The 23,432-nt window shown below is 36.2% G+C and overlaps 1 protein-coding gene across 7 annotated transcripts in view; it reads left to right on the top strand.

Annotated features, from left to right (window-relative positions):
- The window catches only part of AGTPBP1 (ATP/GTP binding carboxypeptidase 1), a 202,476-nt gene that overhangs the window by 167,367 nt on the left and 11,677 nt on the right, over window positions 1–23,432 (top strand). For all 7 annotated transcript variants that reach the window (XR_006966288.1, XM_047102959.1, XM_047102983.1 and 4 more), the window contains exons 18-25: window positions 1,216–1,303; window positions 4,699–4,843; window positions 7,339–7,492; window positions 8,518–8,698; window positions 10,178–10,307; window positions 11,521–11,652; window positions 13,674–13,850; window positions 17,762–17,922. Coding sequence is in view for 6 of the 7 variants with exons in the window: in XM_047102959.1 (XP_046958915.1) it covers window positions 1,216–1,303; window positions 4,699–4,843; window positions 7,339–7,492; window positions 8,518–8,698; window positions 10,178–10,307; window positions 11,521–11,652; window positions 13,674–13,850; window positions 17,762–17,922 (1,168 nt within the window). In the remaining variant the exon portion in view is untranslated. The remainder of the gene's footprint in view (window positions 1–1,215; window positions 1,304–4,698; window positions 4,844–7,338; window positions 7,493–8,517; window positions 8,699–10,177; window positions 10,308–11,520; window positions 11,653–13,673; window positions 13,851–17,761; window positions 17,923–23,432) is intronic.

The raw sequence follows: 23,432 nt of genomic DNA, 5'->3' as shown, positions 1-23,432 counted from the left end.
AACAAGTGTAATAAGAATTAGGAAAGAAACTACTCCACTTATGGGAGTAATCATAGCACCTGCCACAGAGGGTTGTTGTATTTAATGAATTAACACATGTTAAAATGCTTAGAGCAGTGTCTAGCACATAGAGATTATTCAATGTTACCTCTTTTTATTAAACATGATACAGTTGATATGCAAAAAAAAAATTGGCAAATATTGTATTGAGTGGTAAAACATTTTGATTAAAATTAGGAACAAGACAGAGTTGTGCTCTTCTATATGCAGAATCACTTGTAAGGTTGTATCATTTTTCTAATACAGTAAAAGTAGAAAATGAAGTGACTGATACAAATACTAAAAGAGGAGGCCAAATACTTTAAGTTACAAATTATACGATTTACATATGTACAAAACCCAAGAGACTATGAAACACTAATTAAAATACTCAGAGCTAAATTTAACAAAATGGTTCTGTAGCAGGAAAATGAAAAAAAAAATTGTTCTATCTTTAAGTTAGAATATAAGGAAAGTCAAATCAGATCTCAGTAAAATTTGTCAACATTTCTAAACTTAACATATGAATTTCATTAGTTCTAGTTAGAAGCCTAGTGCACGATTTTATGAAATTGGATAATATTAAAGTTTATATGTAGAATATATTTCTGAAACTACCCAAGAAAATATGCTATATATTTAATCCTATTTTTGCTAATACTCCCTTTACATTTTCCTTCCTATAAGCACATATTTGTGTGGAGAAGTTTGAAGAAGAAAACAATCTTAACATGTTGGTGGCATTTTCTCCCTTAACCTCAGTGTAGACGGGGATCCCTGGAGAGTTAGAAGTATGATCAAATACTGTTTCTTCATATATTTTTGACTCTTTGACTTGTTCCAAGGAATACATTTTACTTACCATTTTTAATCTAATATAGAAAAGGTAATAGAAAAAAGCTTAATGATTTCTCACTAAAGTTGAAATCTGATTTTAGGTAAATTGGGATTAAAAGCATATCATTGATTGATTTAGGAGATTGTAAAGAAATATCTCATATTTTTTTTTATATATACTAAAAACTGAAATGTATTTTCTTTTAGCTTTCCTGAACATTTGGTGCTTTCTATAATGGAATGATTAATTTTTAACTCAGAAGCTCTGAGAAGAATTTTTTTTCTTTCTTTGTTTCTTTTTCTTCTTCTTTTTTTTTTTTTTAAATCTCTCTGTCAAAGGTATGCAACCACTCATGTATTCGGTTCAGGAAGCATTAAATGCCAGACCATGGTGGATTCGTGTGGGAACTGACATTTGTTATTACAAGTAAGTATTCTAAGAATATTGATATCAGCTGACAGAAGGGGATCTGATCTTGATTCTGTTTCAGTTTAAAGATTAGAAACTAGAGTCATTATTGCATTATTTGAACTGTGGTGATATACTTTACTGTTATCTCTAACAGAGTCCTTTAAAATTTGAGATTCATTGAGGTGGTAAATTTAGTAGAAATAAAACCTGTCCTATAGACAGACAGACTTAATCCAAATCTTGTCTCCACCAGTTAGATAGCTATGTGTCCTCAACTTTCTTAGCTTTTAAGCCATGTAAACTTCATTGAATAAACGGAAATTAGGAATTCTAGGAAATAATTTGCAGTGGCTTTTTGTTGTTCTGATGATATTAAGTATAATTCTTTTCTGCATACAAATATTTACCTCATCTTAGTTTCCAGAATATTTTACCTGGAGGTATATCCCATAGTTACCTTACGTCAATTTATACAGTTCAATTTGACCTCAGATAGGTCATCTACTTAATCAAGTTAGAAATCAGTGCTCGAAATCACTTACTGCTTCAGTGGAATGATTGGATTATTCTGCAACTTCACGTCTAAGTAATCTGGGATTATCATATCCTTTGCTTCTCATTTTTACTGTTTCTGCATGTAATATATTTCTAGATAACTTCCTCCACTGAATTCATTTGACCTCCCTGTGTTTTCTCTGTTATTAATCTTAATCCTGACATTTTTGTTTAGTGGATTTTGAATTTTTATCTTGGGTTTAAGTAGCACTAATATTCCTTCAGAAATCAGAAGATTCTGACTCTAGGTTTTAGAAAAACCTGCATCTTAAGTGCTATTACTTTCTGAGAAAGACAGTGTTCCTTGGAATTCATCTCAGTAGGATTTCCCCCTTACTTGTATTAGCAAAATCAATAGTAAATGAGGGATAGAAATATAAGATTATATGCATTTCATCTGTACTTGTATAAATTTCTTATTTGTTTTACTGCTAGGCTAACATAAAAATACTCTTACTTATCTCTTTCTCATAAAGTTGGAATAGAAATAATCAATCAATGAATGTTTTTCTTTTCCACATTATCAAGTGAATGGTTGTAACATGACAGGTGGTGGTTCTGTTCTGTGTAAGGGGGATGGCGAGGATTTTCATTTGTTTAGTTTTTGTTTTTTCTTTTGGCTACTTCCAGATCTGGAACTGGAATTCAGGTCAATTCAACAGATGCCTATTAACTGTTTTCTGTGCAGCAAGCACTACTTGCTTTCCTGAAGCCTGAAATCCAGATAGTGAAGATAAAATCTACTATTTTTGCATGTGTCTTAACTTTTCATGTGAGCTAAGTCCTTGGATGCTTGTTTGTTTCATTTGCAAAATGAGAGTAAGAGGACTTCCACCAGTATATAAGAGAATGTCACTTATAAAATATATAGCTCTAATGTGGGGTTATCGATACCTCTCTGATTAGATGTTAAACTTTTGGGGGAAAAGAGTTGGCAAGGACTAGCCCTGGAACTTGTTTTTGTGTTTTTGTCAGCCCACAGCACCTTGTCATTGAGTATTCAAGATATAGTGGCTAAGTGAATGAAGACTATACTGGTTTGAAAATACCGTTCATGTTTATGTGTGTGCAAGTAAATCTAGTTGTTGGTCATGGATTTTCTTCAGTTCATGACTTAAATAATAGAAGATGATCTGAAATTTTAGAGATTAGGTTGGTTGATAGACAATCTTTAGGCCATCAAATGTCAGTGATACTTAAAGTCTGGAAAGTAATGTGTAGTTTTAAAAACTTTTTATTATGGAAATCTTCAAACATTTGTAAGAGTAAGCAATAGGATAATGTATTCCTCACCCAGTTTCAACCGTTATCAATACATGTTTAGCTTTGCTTTAGGAATACTTTCACTCCTACCTCCACACTGAATTTTTTTTAATAAAGATTTTTTTTTTTTTTTAATTTTAGAGGGAGCGCAAGCTGGGGAGAGGGACAGAGAGAGCAAGAATCTTAAGCAGGCTCCATGCTCATTGCAGAGCCTGATGCGGGGCTCTGTCTCAACTGTGAGATCGTGACCTGAGCCAAAATCAAGAGTCAGCTGCTCAATTGAGGGAGCCACCCAGGCACCCCACACTGAATTTTTAAAAGCATTTCCAGATATCATATTTATCCATAAATACTTCAAAGAGTGAGTGGGAGAGGGGCAGAGAGAGAGGGAGACACAGAATCCAAAGCAGGCTCCAGGCTCTGAGCTGTCAGCACAGAGCCCAGTGTGGGGCTCGAACTCATGAACCACGAGATAAGTACCTGAGCTACAGTCATATGCTAAATCTGACTGAACCACCCATGTGCCCCTAGAGATTTTTTTTTTTAATTTTTTGTTATTTTTGAGAGAGAGCACGTGAGTGCAAGTAGGGGAAGGGCAGAGAGAGGGGAGGGGATCCAAGCGGGCTCTGAGCTGACAGCAGAGGGCCTGATGTAGGGCTCAAAGTCAGGAACAGTGAGATCATGACCTGAGCTGAGGTCAGATGCTTAACCAACTGAGCCATCCAGGCACCCCATATCTCTTAGAGATTTTTTAAAGACCGTCTAACCATAATGCTTTTATCACACTTAAGAATATTCTGTAATACAATAAAATACCCAGTCATTGTTCAGACTTCCCCAATTGTCTCATAAGTGTTGTTTTAGAGTTTCAGCAGGTTTGTTTGTTTGTTTGTTTGTTTCAACATTAGGTCCCCCCCTTTTTTTTTCTGTTATTTCTCCTTTATTTGTTGGAGAAACTGGGTCATCTGTCATGCCAGAGTTTCCACATTTGGGGTTTTGTTGATTGCATGCCTGTGGTGATAATGAATTCTACTATCTCACTGATTGCCTATAAACTAGTAGTTAGATTTAGAAGCTTGATCAACTTCAGGTTTGATTTTGGCAAGAATACTTCATAGTTGGTGCCGTGAATTCCTATTGCCTTACGTCCGGAAACATATCATGTCTGGTTCTTTCTTTCTTTTTTTTTTTTTTTTTTTGTAGCCTTAAGATTGATAGTGAATTTAGGTATTGTCCCCTGATCCATCTGCTTTAAAGATGGTCATTAGCCTTCCATCTAATGGTGGTAGTAACCATTGATGATAATTGGCCAAGATCCGGTAATGTGTATGGTAACAAGGAATTAGGTTCTAAGCTTTTCATTGATGAGGAGTCTCAGCTCCATTTGATAGTAAATTCAGAAATGAAAACTGATGTTGGCTGATAGCATTTATCTGATTCAGTAGTACCAACTCTAATTTGTATAGAATATTTAAGCTAACCTTATAAACCGTGTGTTTCCTCCCACCTGAAGTTCTGTTTCATAAAGAAGTAAGGAGATTCGGAACTTTTGTGTGGAAGAAGTAAACAGGTTTTGTGCTTTTCTGTTGCAGAAATCACTTCTCAAGAAGTTCAGTTGCTGCAGGTGGGCAAAAGGGAAAATCCTACTATACAATTACATTCACTGTCAATTTTCCACATAAAGATGATGTTTGCTACTTTGCTTATCACTATCCATACACATATTCAACTTTACAGGTGAGAACTCATTAAGTTATATTATGACTCTTATTGTGCTCTATGCATATGTGTCAGATAATTGGGAGAAGACGGGTTTTAATTAAATATCTTAATAAAATGAAAAGATCCGGTGCTGAATATTTTAGAAAATAATACCATGTTTGTTGAAAACATTAAAGGGAGTAAAATGGGAATGTAGTCTTTATTTTTATTTAGTAGAAATACTAAGGAAATTTTAAAAGATTTTTACTCTCCACCTTTTTATAGAAATCTGTAGTTCTCTAAGATTCCATGATTTACACATATTAACTAGGTGAGACTTCCACTTGTTTAATGAGAGGCATTGAATCTCATAGAAAATCTAGCAATAGAAAAATGTGTAAGTTTTTCTGTGGGGAATTAATTTCTTTTAGTGGTTTGGTGTGGAGTTCTAGATCCAGATTCTTTAGAATTTAAGATGTAAGAGTTGTTTTGTGAGTTCTTTTGAGATGTTTGAGTACTTACATTGTAAAACAAAACTAAAAAATTAATCAAGTAGTTACTGTGGTAGATTTTTTTCTTCTTAGTACAGAAAGTCTTTTGTAATAATTATGGATCAAAGAGGTATGATTGGTTTACCCAGAGAGAGATTGGAACACTATGATTAGAAACAAGCTTCCAAATTATTAGGGGAAGAGAAGAGAAACATACTCCACTGAACAGAAGAGAGAGCAAAGCTTAGAACACTCAGTGTGGCTGACTTTGTTTTAATAAAAGTTACAACTTACAATAAAGGTGTTATCAGTTATCTTTCCATGCTGAATAATACAGCATCAAAGTATATAGTGCTGTTACACACAGGGTTACATATTATTGTTCTTTACTGATGTGACCTTTTTAGTATATTTTAAATTCCCCTCCTTTTGCCAGTGCTGCTGCCACAACCTTTCCAGCCATTATTGCTGTCTCTCATCTGGACTTCTGCCACCTCTTCTAACTGGTGTTCTAGAATTCACTTCTGTCCTCTTTCCTCCTTTCCCCACACTGGAGCAGGAGGGCTTCGTGATGGGCTTCTTAGTGATTTCTTTTGCCATTTTTATGAAGTCTGAGATTCTTACTGTGGTTCATTTCTATCATTTCCCTACTATTTGTAACAATTTTTGTCATGTCCTCATACTGTTTGCACTATTACTTAATATTTGTCTTTAAATGGGCCTAAAATAACTCTTTAAAGTGTATCCTCATCCTTGGTTAATATCCATGGTATTAATTCACAGTAAAAAATATACCTGTTCATTTTTTAAATGGTTACGCATATGTCACTTCATTATCTAAATTACCAGTATGCGTATATATGCTGCTCCTTGTGAAAGAATGGCCTGTGAGGCCCTTCAGTCTGTGTTAAGTCTCTGTTTCTCACTCTTCCCGGTCTGGCTGCAATGAATTTTTGTCAGTCCTGTAAGATGCCCTTCCTCTTTCTTACATCATGGTCTTCCCATATACCTTCCTTCTTCCTGCCACACTCCCCTCTGCCCTCCTCACTCATCCTCTCGATCTTGGTTTGAATGTAACTTCTTTTAGGAGACCTTTCCACACTGTTGAGATTCAGCTAGGCTCCCCACTCCTGATGACAGGCTCTCACAGCACTCTGTATTTTTCCAAAGGTAGGGTATATTCATTCACACATCCCCGGGCAGTGTCCCTCACAGAAACAGTGGGCACATAGTCAATTGTGATTATGTGAATGAACATAGGCAAAAGTTTAGAAACCAAGTATCTTAAAAAAAAAAAAAAAAGGGACTGAACAGTTTATTTATGGGATAACCATACATTAAAACCATTAAAACTTGTGTTTTCAAAAGACACATATTTCACTTGTTGAATGATCTGATATAGTGTTTGTAATGATGAACATATGTGTGTGTGTGTAAATTATTAAGTGATAAAAGCAGGTTACATTGGTATTTGTTAGTAGTAATCTAGGTGATGCAGTTATGGGTGTTTAAAATTTTTTCTTTGTACTTTCTGTGTCTTCTAGACATTTTACATTGAACCTGTATGAATCTTGAAATCAGGAAAAGTTGTTAAAAAATTTTTGTGCTACATACCCCATTCTGCTGGTCTACAGTCACTTATAATTTCAAAATTCAAAAGGCTTTGAAAACCAAAAGCTTTCTCCTAGCCCATTTGGCAGCCTGGCCTGAATTGATGTGAGCTTATTTAGAATATTGATCCCGCTTTGAGTGACTCCTCACATGTTTTGCTGCAGAAATAATGATGGGCTTATTACAGGCTGCTACGGCCACCCCCATTGGGGGTTTGCAGAATTAATGGCGTATGCATTGTAGCTATGCCCTTTCTCAACTGCCCCAAATAACTGATGTTTGAACTACCTCTGGCTCCCTGAGGGTTTCAGAGAAGGGATTAGGAATCTGATTCGCTTTTAGTTATGTCGAGATCTGGATGCATTTATTTCTATTTATCTTAGGGAGTTTTTAAATGATTGTATACTTTGCTTTTAAATTTTTATCAAGATGCATCTTCAAAAATTGGAATCAGCACACAATCCTCAGCAAATCTATTTTCGAAAAGATGTGTTATGTGAAACCCTGTCTGGAAACACCTGTCCCTTGGTGACTATAACAGCAATGCCAGAGTCTAATTATTATGAACATATCTGTCAATTCAGTAAGTCTGTCTTCTTCACTCAAAATGCCAATTATTCTTATTTTCCTTTGCTTCATATATGTTTTGTAAGGGCAACAGGACTAGAACAGGCATCAGAAGTCTGGGGTTCTAGTCTCGGTCCTATTACTGCCCAGCCCTTGGCCTCAGTTTCCTCATCTCAGAAATGAGGGAGCTGCATGAGATTATCTCTGAGGTCTCTTTTGATATGAATATTCTGTAGTTCTTACCTTTGTTGTGTAACACAACAAAATGTTTTAAGAGTTCATATGATAATACCATTAATTAAAAAATTTACAACTAATTTTGTTTATAAATCAAACCACCAGAAACCCATCATGTGCTTTGATGCTAGCACCAAATAGCTGGTTGGTTTTTCCTGACATTTATATATTTAAAATTGCCTCAGATGTACAACTGTGATAGGAAAATGAGAAAGCGCCCTAATTTTGATAAGAAGGTGAGGTGTTTCAGGAAAGAAAAATAGCTTGATATGCCTGAAAACACGAGCAGGTGAGCAGAGTGGTCACATTGTAGACCTGTGTATCGAAGTGCATAGCGAAACTGTTTTTCTTTGTTCATCTTTGAACAGATATACTTTATCTGTGCTTAGCATAGCAACTGTAAAACAGGGGTAAAATGATATTTTCCTACTTTCCTCATGACTTCATGAAAAATAAATTTATATTTAAAACTTCCCCAATACTTGTTCTTTATAAAAGCAAGATTATATAAAAGAACTAATTTTATATGTTAGATTAACCATTGGAAAATAAAACTCAAATACTATTTATTGTGTTGCGTTCATATTATGAACTCCTTTAGGACATGGCTTATATATGGGTTTTGTGTATCTGTTTTTTTCTGTAGGGCCTAGTGCAGTGCTCAGATACAGTAGGTGCACAGTGAGTTTTAGTATGAATTTATATCAGAACTCACAATTGAGTAGAAATATTTCTATATTCCCAAACATCATACAGACTCTTAGTAGCTGTTCATTTTAATTTGAAATTTTATGTGTACTTTAGGAAATCGCCCTTACGTTTTCTTGTCTGCTCGGGTCCATCCTGGAGAAACTAACGCAAGTTGGGTAATGAAAGGAACATTGGAGTATCTCATGAGTAATAACCCTACTGCTCAGAGCTTACGAGAATCCTATATTTTTAAAATTGTCCCTATGCTAAATCCAGATGGTGTCATCAATGGAAAGTAAGTTAAGCAATCATTATAGAAATATTATAGGTTATGTGCCTATCCTGTGTGTAAACTTGTCAAAATAATAGCATCCAGGTTAATTTGGAAAACAAATTGAGTGATGTTTCTAGAATGAAGAAATTTTTGGTGGGGAATTCATCTAAGATGAATTTTTAAATGAAAATACATTTTATGTATCAGTATGATATTTTGAGAATTTCTGTATTCCATGAGAGTATGATTTCATGTCTTGCTTGAATTGTTTTAGAAAAATCAGAATGTCAGGATATAAGAATACATAAATAAGGTCTTTAACATAACTTCTTATATTCCTTTTTGTTTGTCAGTGGCATGATCTTGAGTTGATCTAAGATTTAGAATCTCCTGGGATCTCTTTCCATTGATATGGAATATTGGCTCTATCTGCTGACCTCATCCTGATAGGAGGTGGTGTAGTTTTGACAGAAGGAATTCTTTAGACTGGAAATAATGGAAGATAACTTCTTTTTAGGTGGAGATGGCTTATGGTTAGTGCAGTTTAATTTTCGTGGGAATTAGAAAACTCTGTTTCTGAAAGATGGGAATTTGGTCTTGCTGTCATGAGCGTCTCCAAAGCTGAGGATACCATATTTTATTTATTCACTAAATGTAGCATGAATATTTCTCACATTTTAGGAAGTTTTTGAATGAAAAAACCAGAATAATTTATTTTTAGGTAATACGTTATGGAATTAAAATGGCATTGTATGTCTAGTTTTAATTCAGAAACATATTGACCAGTTAGAATTCTGTTTACATTTCTGTTACCACCTTCTGATAGCTTGCTTAAATTTCTGCTCTGCTTTAGTACTTACTACCTGAAATAAGTGAAAATGTATTTGAAATTTTACAAGAATGTAGACTTTTGGGGCACCTGGATGGCTCAGTCGGTTGAGTGGCTGACTCTTGAGTTCAGCTCAGGTCATGATCCCAGGGTTGTGGGATCAAGCCCCATGTCACGTTCCACACTGAGCATGGAGCCTGCTTAGGATTCTCTCTCTCTCCCCCTGGCACTCTCCTTCTCTCTCTCTGTCTCTCTCAAATAAAAATAATAGTCAAAGAATGTAGACTTTTCACATGTACCTTTCTTAGGAGGGCCCAGCCCAGATAGTACTTTTACATAATAACTAATACAATTGAAGTTCACGGTGTTGGAGTATAACAAATGATTATTATGAAATCACAGTGGAAAATAGGACCATTAGTAAATTTTAGAGAGTCTGGAATAAGACCCCAGAATTGAGAATTATTTTTTTTTCTATAGCTTGAAAATGTTGACCTAAAAATGTGAAAGCTTGCCACAGTTAAATGCATGTAACACAAGATCTTGCATGAAGCAAATACTTTATAAGTGTTTATTTAGTAACTAGTATATTTACTGGAATAGAATCATAAAATTAAATCGAATATAGGTAAGAGTTTATCAGTACTAATGTTTGTGTTTATATTGTGTAGTCACCGCTGTTCTTTAAGTGGAGAGGATCTGAATAGACAGTGGCAAAGTCCAAATCCAGATTTACATCCTACAATTTACCATGCTAAGGGGCTGCTACAATACCTGGCCGCTGTGAAGCATTTACCACTGGTAAGTATTTGTACTTTATCTAGTCACAGAAATGATTTTATTAGTTAATGACTCAGTATATTCTGGTTATAAAAGCTAAGTGTTAATTTCAAAAGGAATTTTTTACAAATATCTTCTTCTGTTATTAATTACGTGTGTAATTCATACACTGCATTTGTATTCTTATTTTGTCAGGTTTAATTTTTAGTGTTCCCCTGAGCCCTTTCCTTATCTTTTTTTGTCTATGAATATTGGTAACTCCTGGTTTTAAGTTTTAGGTATTGAACTTCACTGTTTGAATAGCAGTAAGGTAACAGGATGTGTCTTCCAAGTTCTCAAACTGGTACAAGCTTATTTCTGAGTTTGCTAGTGAACTCTGAAGCGAGTAAGTCTCGAGTATACACATGAGAGAAGGTGTGGGCACAGTGCTGAACACTACCGGACTGCGTATATATTCTGCTTCTGTTCTCAACAGCTTTTGCATAGAATGTCCCGTTATATTATTGTTTGAATGAGGTAATCTTCCTCTGGGAAAGATAGGAAAACTTTGCAGAAGGTGAACATTGACATGCAGGCCTGTTCTTCATTTTTCATTTTAAAAATGCTGCTCTTAAAAATTAAATTGAAACCATACTACCCTTTTCTCAATTGTGTTTTTCATGAGCGCATTGTCTTTCTTTCAAATTACCTAAATTTTCAAATAACCCTTGGATCAGTGATGACTGCTGCTGTAGATTTGACCTATGACTGAATTTATTATTTTTTAAATTGTGAATAGTAGAGGGGGCGCCTGGGTGCCTCAGTCGGTTAAGCGTCCGACTTTGGCTCTGGTCAAGATCTTTCACTCCGGGAGTTCGAGTCCCTCATCGGGCGCTGCACTGACAGCTCAGAGCCTGGAGCCTGCTTTGGATTCTGTCTCCCTCTCTCTGCCCCTCCCCCGCTCACACTCTATGTCTCAAAAATAAATACAAATAAATTGTGAATAGTAGGTATATTAGAGTGGAACTCGTGGCTTGATGCAGGCCCTAGAAAGGATTTAGCCATTCTAGAATTAATCATAGATCCTTTCCAGAACTAGATACTATTACTTTCATTAGTTCTACTTATTAAATGGTGGCTCTGTTACAATGAAAGGGCAAAGACACACAGAGCTATTTATTGTCTTGTTATTAACTTGCTTTATTTGGAAATATATGAATTTGGAGGTTTTTAACTTTCAAAATATATTTTCAAGGTTTATTGTGATTATCATGGCCACTCCCGAAAGAAGAATGTGTTTATGTATGGCTGCAGCATCAAAGAGACAGTATGGCATACCAGTGATAATGCAGCTTCATGTGATGTCGTGGAAGATGTAGGATACAGGGTAATTATCACAGATAAGTCTGGACTTTGGGGATTTCAAACACGTATAACACTACAGAAACTAATGTAACATATCCCAGCCACTCAGACTCTGCAAGTGTTGCCATTTTGCCATTTTTTGTTGCAGATTGTTTCATGTTAAATAGTCTAAAATTTTTGCTTTTCGTATTTAGATTTTAATCTATTGGGAATTTATTTTTGTGTGAGAGTTGGGGATCTAATTTTAGTGTCCCCATATATAACCAGTTGTCTCAGCACCATTTATTAAACAGTACATCCTTCCTGTGCCGATTTATAAAGCCATCTGTTACGTACCATGTTTCCACACCTCTGGGTATGTGTTGAGGTATGCCCAAGACTGAAGGAAGATCTTACTGCGTCACATCTTATGTGCTTTCCATTAAGGGCACAGTGGCTTTCCTACTGTATTTGCACCTAAACAAAACACCCCAGGTTTTTTTCCCAAAAGCATTTTGATAGCATACCACTGCCCTGAGCAGAAATTCAAAGGCACATTTTCTTTTTTGGTGTCCTCTCTCTTCTTCCCCTTTCCCAAATAAATAAAATGACTGTGCTTACATTTACATTGGCCATCTAATTATTATTGTTTTGAAAATAACTCTTTTACAAATATATTGAAAAAACATTTTTTTAATTGTGTGATAATTAAAAACTTGCATCAGATTTGTTGGTTTTTTTTTTTTTTTTTAAATGCCTTCTGGGTTTTGAGGCTTAGAAATCTTATCCAAAGATTTAAAAAATAAAGTTCCATGTTTATTGTTTTTAATTTCCTTTTGAAATTTTACTTGCTAATTGTTAAGTTTAAATTCTTAATCCAGTTAGAACTGAACTATTAAGAGTGACTTCAGCTTGTTTTTCTCAGTGGCTCTCCAGTGGTGCCAGCAGTTAGTGGGTGATCACTCTTCTCTCCACTAATAATAATTAAAAAAAAATGTTTATTGGGGCACCTGGGTGACTCAGTCGGTTAAGCATATTCTTTGGCTCAGTCACGATCTCACAGTTGATGAGTTTGAGCACTGCATCAGCTCTGCTGACAGCTCAGAGCCTGGAGCCTGCTTTGGATTCTGTGCCTTCCTCTCTCTGTGCTCCTCCCCTGCTCGAGCTGTGTGTGTGTGTGTGTGTGTGTGTGTGTGTGTGTGAGAGAGATTCACTCACTCTCTCTCTGTCTCTTTTTTGAGCATGGGAGGGCAGAGAGAGAGAGGAAGAGAGAGAATCCCAAGCAAGCTCAGTGCAGAGTCCGACACAGCACTCGATCCCAGGAACCGTGAGATCATGACCTGAGCTGAAATCAAGAGTTGAGATGCTCAACTGAATGAGCCACCCAGGTGGCCCTCCACACTAATAATTCTAATTTTTACATCTGCCTTTGGTTCTAATTCTGAATTCTCTTTCTTTCTAGAGATGTATCTACTCCTACACGGTATCACAATTTAACTTCCCTTACATATATAATTAGGTTAATATCTGTTAGATTATTTCTCTTCTTTCAGAACTCCCCTGTCTGCCTTCATACTTACGCACACCAGGTGAACCTGAGAATAATTTGAAGTTGCAGAAAATGTTGTGGGCATTTTGATTGTGATTGTCTTGACTTTATTGATTAATTTAGAGGTGGTTGACATTTATAATGTTAAATCTCTTAATTAGTAAGCCATTTTTCATGACTAAAGTTGTTTTGTTTTTTAAACATTTTTTTTTCAAAATTTGAAACATTTTTTACCATAGTTTTTGTTCACCTGTTGGTTACTACTGTGAATGTGATCCTTTCTCCCATTTTGTTTTCCAACTGATTACTGTTTGTCCAGGAAAGCAGAAAATTCTGAATTTGTAAAGAATGGTTTTGATGCTTGGAATAGCAGAGCACAAAGTAAGAAGATTCACATGGCCCTGCTCTGGTCACTGTGCTTTCATGAAAATGTTTAGAAACTAAAAAAAAAAAAATGTTTTTAATTTAAAAAAGCCCTCTTGAAATATTGTATTCTATCATTCTTATTTTTGCAGACCTTGCCTAAGATACTGAGCCATATTGCTCCAGCATTTTGCATGAGCAGCTGTAGCTTTGTAGTGGAAAAATCTAAAGAATCCACGGCACGTGTTGTGGTTTGGAGGGAGATAGGCGTACAAAGAAGCTATACCATGGAAAGTACTTTGTGTGGCTGTGATCAGGGAAAATACAAGGTAAAACATCTCAGGACTTTGAGTAGTAAAAAGTATTTAAGGACTTTCTTTTCATATAGCATTCTCATGGTTTATATTAAATGGCACATTTGTTACACTGAGCTATTGCAGTCATGAACTTGAATCCTATGCAATTCTTTTTTACTTCTCTGTACTAAATAGCTTGCTTTGGGTTTTTATGAAATCTTGGTTGAGTCCATCTACATTCATAATTTTTAAGAAGGCATGTTGTGGTACACATTTTAAATACCAATTGGTAATTTATAACGAGCTGTGCAAGTAGTACATAATTAACACAAACTTTGTGTCATTTTAATTTGTTGGATGTTAGCGTGTTTTTATGCATTTAGAAAATAAACACATTACACTTGTGAAGTTTTTTATATTTAGATTTTGTGTGTGTGTGTGTGTTACTTTTAAATGCATATCCCTTCCCTAAATTTTTTTCTTTACTAAGACTGGTGGTATAGACTTTTATTGGAAACAACTGGAGTTTTAAGTTTACTTTTGAAACTAAAGACTAATAAAATATTAGGTGACGTTGAATTTTTTAATTTGAAAGACTGAAAAAATAGGCAATCAGCTGGAGCTTAGATAATCAACAGCAACCTAATAAATATTACAAATACTTATTTTTCTTGCCACAGAAAGATTTTCATGTGTCATGCTAGTTATTCTTTATTCTGTTAGGTTTGGTTTGGTAAGGGAGGAAGAGGAAACTGAATCTAATAGTGATCTTTATATACCTCACATACAGATGGTTGGTTATAACTTTATGTTTGGAAGGAGTTAAAAAATCTTTCAAATGGTTAGTATTAAAAATGTAAACATAGGTAATGTCAAAAAAGCTTAACTGGAGAGCCTAAGTAATAACTGTTACAGTCTATATCCAACTGAGAAGAAATTGTGTAGATTTTTCAACTGACATTCAAATTTTGGGGGCCTTGTAGAGTAGAACTTAATGAAATTTCAGTACTTTCTGTTGAGTGACTTCCCTAAATTTTAGGTTGACCACAGTATATTATTCTTCCAAAATGTAGTATCTTTTGAATTCAAATACTGTAAAACAGTGACTTCTCATCTACCAAGGATGTGATGGTGGTAAAAGATAAAATGTACCAGAGCGCCACTCCAGAGCCCAACCCCCATCCCCTAATCATTGCTGTCATGGACAGCTTTGGCAAGAGTCTCATATTCTGTAAGTGTGTAGGATGGGAAAAAAGCTTAAGAATGAATCACTTTTGTATAAGACAATAGGTGTCTTCTAGGAAAAAAGCCCTTAAGCTATATGATGTATGGAAACAGACTGTAGATAACTTCTTAAAGAGATGCTTACACAGTCAGAAGAGAAGGCAATTTAAAGCATCAATGTTTTTGATGCTCCCCTCTGTGGGTTGGAAGAGAAGTAGAGAAGCTGAGACTTGCATGCCTCTTGAAATCAACTGTAGCATATAGCAAAGGTGTTTCCTTATTATATTTGGATTCTACAGATAGACTTTCTTTGAATTTTTACAAATATTCTATTTGTAGGGACGCCTGGGTGGCTCAGTCAGTTAAGCGTCCGACTTTGGCTTAGGTCATGATCTCGGGGTACATGAGTTTGAGCCCGGCGTCGGGCTCTGTGCTGACAGCCCAGAGCCCTGACCCTGCTTCGGATTCCATGCTCCCTGTCTCCTTGCACCTCCCCCATTCACACGCTCGCTCTCTCTCTCTCTCTCTCAAAAATGAATAAACATTAAAAAAAATCACAAATATTCTATTTGTATTTTGATACATTAGTTTGATCATTTAAAAAGCCACATTTAAAAAAATAGTTAAAATATACTTTCAAACCTAAAATCTTAGACCACTTTTTTAAAAAGTTATTTTTTAGAAAGAAATCTATAGACTTAAAAAATAAAATGGATACCTAGTAAATGTTCATTTCTCTTTTATATAATTTAGTTACTAGAGCTACCTTAATTTAAAACTCTTATGGAGGGGCGCCTGGGTGGCGCAGTCGGTTAAGCGTCCGACTTCAGCCAGGTCACGATCTCGCGGTCCGGGAGTTCGAGCCCCGCGTCGGGCTCTGGGCTGATGGCTCAGAGCCTGGAGCCTGTTTCCGATTCTGTGTCTCCCTCTCTCTCTGCCCCTCCCCCGTTCATGCTCTGTCTCTCTCTGTCCCAAAAATAAATAAACGTTAAAAAAAAAAAAAAAAATTTAAAAAAAAAATAAAAAAAAAAAAAAAAAAAAAAAAAAAACTCTTATGGAGAGAAGTATCTCTTACTAATCAAGTTTTTTATTAATGTCTAAAATCCAATGCTGTGATGATAACATATACTTTTTATGAAAGCTTTTTTTGTTATTAATAAACTTAGGGTTTTTAGAGCAGTTTTAGATTCATAGCAGAATTGAGTAGAAAATACAGAATTCTCAAATACCCCATATGTCCCCATACACCTAATGTTATACTTTTCAGACTTGTTAATGTTAGCTAATAAGTTATATGAGTTTAACGATATTTTAAGAAACCATTCTCTCCACCTCAGGAATGCTCTTATATTACTAGATTTTAGGCTGTAAATGGTCTTTATTTTTATTTTCTGTGAACTAATTCAGAAACAGCCATGCCTTTCTAAAGCTTTTTAATTAAGAAGGCAAATAAATGTTCTAATAAAGTCAGGTCACATTCCGTGGAATGTTTGGACATGGGTAAACTAAGCAGTTAGTCAATCATTATTATAAAGGAATGTGCTTTGGGGGGTTAGTAACAGTTTTTACGGTTTATTTTCTTCAGTTACCGTGTGCTTTTAGTCTGTTCATTGAAAAACTGTTTTAAAGTAACTTCTCTAAATGATGTGTACTCTCATTTGCACCTGCAACTTTTGTTGGTGTGAGAATTCTCTTATTTTAGAGATTCATTTTTATCTGAAAATTCAGTGATAAGCAGTGTCTTGGTTTATGGCCATTTTTATCATTTTATGTGGTAACATTTAACTTTTGATAAACTTTATATTGTTTATTGGGAAACTTCCAATTAGAAAGGGTAGAGTTGGGGTAAAATTTTCTTCTGCCCTCACTAGACCAGATTTGAAATAGGCATTCTTAATTGACATGGAACATAGGAACTTCTTTTACTGCTACCTCATTGGCCTAGATCTGTTTGATTCTTTTTGTTTGTTTGTTTGTTTGTTTTACATAGGTACCTTTCTTTTGTTGGTTTTTTGCTTACCAGTTTCTTTTTATTTTTTTTTAAATTTTTAATGTTTATTTATTATTGAGAGACAGAGAGAGACAGACCGTGAGCAGGGGAGGGGCAGAGAGAGAGGGAGTCACAGAATCCAAAGCAGGTTCCAGGCTCCGAGCTGTTAGCACAGAGCTCAACACAGGGCTCAAACTTATGAACGGCGAGATCATGACCTGAGCCGAAGTCGGACACTTAACCGACTGAGCCACCCAGGTGCCCCTTTACTTACCAATTTCTTTTATCATACAGTAAAAAGTATAAGGTAATGTTTAGGTCTACAAATTAAGGCCTTGATTTTGACACTACAGTATTTTAACATTGGCATCCAAAGTCGTGGATTACAAGAAATACTAGCAATATCTTGCAAAAATGTAATTTCACACATGAGCCCCAGAGTAACATAACCACAAAATGTTTATTTTTTTTCCCACTGTGTTGGTGAAAATTGTTTGCATGTAGTAAATGAGAAATAGACATTTTAGAAATGCTTTTTTGAGACCATTTCCTTTGTGATCTAAAATAATCTTGTTAAGACATTGCGCTTGTTGAGTTGTCGGTACTTACAAAGTACCAAGCTTTTAATTTTATTAATATAATTATAAATTTCTTATATGCAATTGTAATAAGACATAGCCAGAGGATAGCAAATGTCCTACTTATATGTATGAAATTGCTTTATTTCTAGGGTCTACAGATTGGTACTCGAGAATTGGAAGAGATGGGAGCAAAATTTTGTGTTGGTCTGCTGCGTTTGAAAAGACTGACATCCCCATTGGAATATAATCTGCCTTCCAGCCTGCTTGACTTTGAAAATGACTTGATTGAATCGAACTGCAAAGTAACGAGGTAAGACACACTTGTTTCATTCCATTATGTTGTAGCATAATGTTAGACTTCATTAAATTAATTAAGTAGAGGAAGGGGACAGAGATGTTGATAGCCAAAAGCATTTTTAGAACTAATATAATTAAGTTCACACATCCAAGTTATTTACATGTTTAATTGTTACAAATTGTAATAATATTCTTCATTCTTTTAACATTGATGTTTGGATGAGACTGTAATGAAATATCCTTATATTTTGAGTGCATTTTTAGTGATCTTACTGTTTTACCTTTAACCCAAAAATAAGCAATGTGGAAAACAGTGCTTAGATAGTATCTAATTAATTAATTAATTTTATAATTTACATCCAAGTTAGTTAGTATATGGTGCAACAGTGATTTCAGTAGATTGCTTAATGTCCCTTACCCATTTAGCCAATCCCTCCTCCCACTACTCCTCCAGCAACCCTCAGTTTGTTCTCTGTATTTAAGAGTCTCTTATGTTTTGTCCCCCTCCCTGTTTTTATATTATTTTTGCTTCCCTTCCCTTATGTTCATCTGTTTTGTATCTTAAATTCCTCATATGATGAAGTCATATGATATTTGTCTTTCTCAGACTAATTTTGCTTAATAATACCCTCTAGTTCCATCCATGTAGTTGCAAATGGCAAGATTTCATTCTTTTTGATTGCCGAGTAATACTCCATTGCATATGTATACCACATTTTCTTTATCCATTCATCCATTGATGGGCATTTGGGCTCTTTCCATACTTCGGCTATTGTTGATAGTGCTGCTATAAACATGGGGGTGCATGTGGCCCTTCAAAACAGCACACCTGTATCCCGTGGATAAATGCCTAGTAGGGCAATTGCTGGGTCATAGGGTAGTTCTATTTTTAGTTTTATGAGGAACCTCCATATTGTTTTTCAGAGTGGCTGCACCAGCTTGCATTCCCACCAACAATGCAAAAGAGATCCTCTTTCTCCTCATCCTCACCAACATCTGTTGTTGCCTGAGTTGTTAATGTTACCATTCTGACAGGTGTAAGATGGTATCTCATTGTGGTTCTGATTTGTATTTCCCTGATGATGAGTGATGAGCATTTTTTCACGTGTCGGTTGGCCATCTGGATATCTTCCTTGGAGAAGTGTCTATTCATGTCTTTCGCCCATTTCTTCACTGGATTATTTGTTTTTTGGGTGTTGAGTTTGATAAGTTCTTTATAGATTTTGGATACTAACCCTTTATCTGATATGTCATTTGCAAATATCTTCTCCCATTCTGTCGGTTGCCTTTTAGTTTTGCTGATTGTTTCCTTCGCTGTGCAGAAGCTTTTTATTTTGATGAGGTCCCAGTAGTTCATTTTTGCTTTTGTTTCCCTTGCCTCCGGAGATGTGTTGAGTAAGAAATTGCTTTGGGCAAGATCAAAGAGGTTTTTGCCTGCTTTCTCCTCGAGGATTTTGATGGCTTCCTGTCTTACATTGAGGTCTTTCATCCACTTTGAGTTTATTTTTGTGTATGGTGTAAGAAAGTGGTCCAGGTTCATTCTTCTGCATGTCACTGTCCAGTTTTCCCAGCACCACTTGCTGAAGAGACTGTCTTTATTCCATTGGATATTCTTTCCTGCTTTGTCCAAGATTAGTTGGCCATACGTTTGTGGGTCCATTTGTGGGTTCTCTATTCTGTTCCATTGATCTGAGTATCTGTTCTTGTGCCAGTACCATACTGTCTTGATGATTACAGCTTTGTAGTATAGTTTCAAGTCTGGGATTATGATGCCTCCTGCTTTGGTTTTCTTTTTCAAGATTGCTTTGGCTATTTGGGGTCTTTTCTGGTTCCATACAAATTTTAGGATTATTTGTTCTAGCTCTGCGAAGAATGCTGGTGTTACTTTGATAGGGATTGCATTGAATATGTAGATTGCTTTGGGTAGTATTGACATTTTAACAATATTTGTTCTTCCTATCCAGGAGCATGGAATCTTTTTCCATTTTTTGGTGTCTTCTTCAATTTCTTTCATAAGCTTTGTATAGTTTTCAGTGTATAGATTTTTTACCTCTTTGGTTAGATTTATTCCTAGGTATTTTATGGGTTTTTTGTGCAACTGTAAATGGGATTGGTTCCTTGATTTCTCTTTCTGTCGCTTCATTGTTGGTGTATAGGAATGCAACCGATTTCTGTGCATTGATTTTATATCCTGCAACTTTGCTGAATTCATGAATCAGGTCTATCAGTTCTTTGGTGGAATCTTTTGGGTTTTCCATATAGAGTGAAGAGTGAAAGTTTGACCTCCTCCTGGCCAATTTGGATGCCTTTTATTTCTTTGTGTTGTCTGATTGCAGAGGCTAAGACTTCCAATACTATGTTGAATAACAGTGGCGAGAGTGGACATCCCTGTCTTGTTCCTGACCTTAGGGGGAAAGCTCTCAGTTTTTCCCCATTGAGGATGATATTAGCATTGGGTCGTTCATATATGGCTTTTATGATCTCGAGGTATGCTTTACTATCCCTACTTTCTTGAAGATTTTGTTCAAGAAAGGATGCTGTATTTTGTCAAATGCTTTCTCTGCATCTACTGAGAGGATCATATGGTTCTTGTCCTTTCTTTTATTGATGTGATGAATCACGTTAATTGTTTTGTGGATATTGAACCATCCACTGCCCTTTTCAAGTTCACTGATTCTTTCTTCTATTTGATCCAGTCTGCTGTTGAATCCTCTATTGAATTTTTCAGTTCAGTTATTGTATCCTTCAGTTTTGTAATTTCTTTTCAGCACGTTTTTATATTTTCTGTCTCTGTTGAAATTCTCACTTTGTTCATTCATTCTTCTCTTGACTTTGGTGAAAATTTTTATGACTGTTACTTTGAATTCTGTATCAGTTAAATCACTTACTTACATTCTTTGAGACCTGTTTCTAGGTATTTATTTTGTTCTTTTGTTTGGAATATATTCCTCTGTTCATTTTCAGTGACTTGTCTGTTTTGGTTCCTGCACATTAGATGAACCTAGCCGTCTCTCCCAGTCTTGACAGAATGCTCTTGTGTAATAGACGAACCTCCTTGATCAGCCTGGCTTGAGCTCCTAGTTGTCTCTCAGAGTTTTGTGATTGCCCAAGCCTCTTTTTTTGTTCTCAGTCGCTCCCAGTAGTTGAAGGTGCCAGGTCATGGTAGTATCCCAAAAAGGAGGATCATAGTCAGCACGTAGATGCAGGATGATTAGGAACTGGACCCTCTAGCAGCAGCTGAGAAAATATGTGGTTAAGCCCCTTCCAGAGAAAAACTGGGAGATGGGCATTTTTGCCTATTCCCTCTGTGCTAGCCTGAGGATAAAGCTGCAGGAGGTGCCTCTGTGCCTGGTCAGAGCTGTTTTCCTTGCTTGCTACCGTAGTATGGCACTAATGAATGCAAGCCCTGTTGGCTCCTAGGGGCAGGCCATCCTCAGGTCTGTCTCTTCGGCGGCAGCCACAAAAGCTGAGGGCCAGATGTGTGTACAAGCTCCTTTCAGGGCCGTATGGGGGACTTGCTTTGATTATTGGAGCCCCCTGAGGGGAGAAAGCAGGATATGTATCTGCTGGGTTCCCCAGTCTCTGAAGAGGATGACAACCCACAGTGCCTGCCAAGTTAGAAGTCTGGTCCTTAGGCTGCAGCTTTTAAAATATACACTGAAACTTTTTCAGGGGAGGACTGGGAGATGGGCAGTTTTGCCCGCTCCCTCTGTGCTGAACACACCATACACACACACACACACACACACACACACACCTATATACATGCATACATACATGCATATATATACCTTTGCACACATATACATATGAATACACACACACACAGATACACGCTTGGGCACAAGTCCTGCTGACTCAGAGCTAGGTGTTTTTTTCTAACCAACCTTTAATTCACCCATGCTGTCTTTAGCTGGGTCTAATCTGATGTGAAATTTATCTTTTTAATTTCTAATTGTAGTTAATTAGGGGGATTAGAAAAAAACCTCTAAAAAACCTCTTTGCGGAGGGTTGGGGGGATGATTTACGAAAAATTGAGAAATGTTACCCTGGGGCATAAGTTCAGTAGCCAGTATCCTGGGGGGCCACTCGGACTTGCTTTTGAGCAGACTTTCTCTTACTCTCCAGACCCCCATTTCTGTGTTTTGGCCCTAACAGAATAGCCTCTGTGACAAAACTCTTTGGAAAGTCATCTTTCCATCTCTCTGAACGAGGGAATAGCTTGAGGAAGGTGATCTGAAGGTCTAATTGCTCTTTATAAAGACTTTAAATCAATTGTTCTTTTCAGTTGTACCCTGAACACCAGTATCTCCAGTTTCTCAGCTTTGCTGCAGCTTTTGTAATGCAAATCCACACATCCCTGTTGGCTTCTCCTGTCCTATGGACTTGAGCAAAGTGGAAGTTGGAACCCAGGCCCTTTCACTTCATCCATCTGCCTCCATCTGCCAACACTTCGTTGAGATCTCTTCTTTGCTTTTACTCCCTCTTTGGTTTTCTTTTTCCTGTGGACTGTCCTTTAGAAAAGAAGTTACTCTTTTACAGTCACCTTAGTTGCTCTTGAGATTCACTGTCGTTACCGGAACTTCTAGAACTTCCTTTTCAGTGAAGCCTGCGGTTGAAAATTAATCGTGTTTTTTATTCCCAGGGCATTCATTGGAAATTACACACACAAAACATTTTAACTATCCCCGATTGTATTTGTTGTATAATAAAAATTTCATCTGATGTAACACTGAGTCTACATTATATCTTTCTTAGGGGGTGTGTTTCTTTTAGGTCTAAGCTGGGAATATTGGTTGAACTCATTTAAAAGCTTACAGCTGTTGGGGCACCTGGGTGGCTCAGTCGGTTAAGCATCCGACTTCAGCTCAGGTCATGATCTCCCGGCTCGTGAGTTCGAGCCCCGCATTGGGCTCTGTGCTGACAGCTTGGAGCCTGGAGCCGCCTTCGGATTCTGTGTGTGTCTCTGTCTGTCACTCCCCCACTTGTACTGTGTCTCTGTCTTCCTCTGTCAAAAATACATGGACAATAAAAATAAAATAAAAGCTTATAGCTATGTAGTATTTTTGTACTTAGCAAAAGTGTTTCTATTTTACCTGTCACCTAAACTATTAAAACAGTCCTTTCAGTGACTCTCATTTAAAGGATTTGAGAATTGATACAACATTTAACAGTGCTTCTCATCAGATTATGATGATGGGGACTACATTTCAGGATATTAGGTATATAGAAGAAGTATTTGAAGTTTGAGTATATTTAAAACTTTACAGGAAAGTGAAGCTGAAAAATACCAAATTCTGGACAATATTTTATAATAAAAACATATGCTCATGTTTAAATGAGGCCTAATTAGTCTCTTATAATCAGATAGTATTTGGATGTCTTTTTCTTTTTTTTCTTTTCTTTTCCTTTATTTCTGTCTTTCTTGAGATGGAGTCACACAGCATAAAATCAACCATTTTAAAGTGAAAATTAATGAAGTGAATAATAATATGTTCATAATATCGTACAACTATCAGTTCT

Source organism: Lynx rufus, unplaced genomic scaffold, assembly GCF_022079265.1.
Source record: "Lynx rufus isolate CCGP_SWC_20201006 ecotype Redwood Valley unplaced genomic scaffold, mLynRuf1.p SCAF_10, whole genome shotgun sequence".
NCBI classification, from domain to species: Eukaryota; Metazoa; Chordata; class Mammalia; order Carnivora; family Felidae; genus Lynx; species Lynx rufus.
This window is presented reverse-complemented; position numbering and strand designations above follow the sequence as displayed.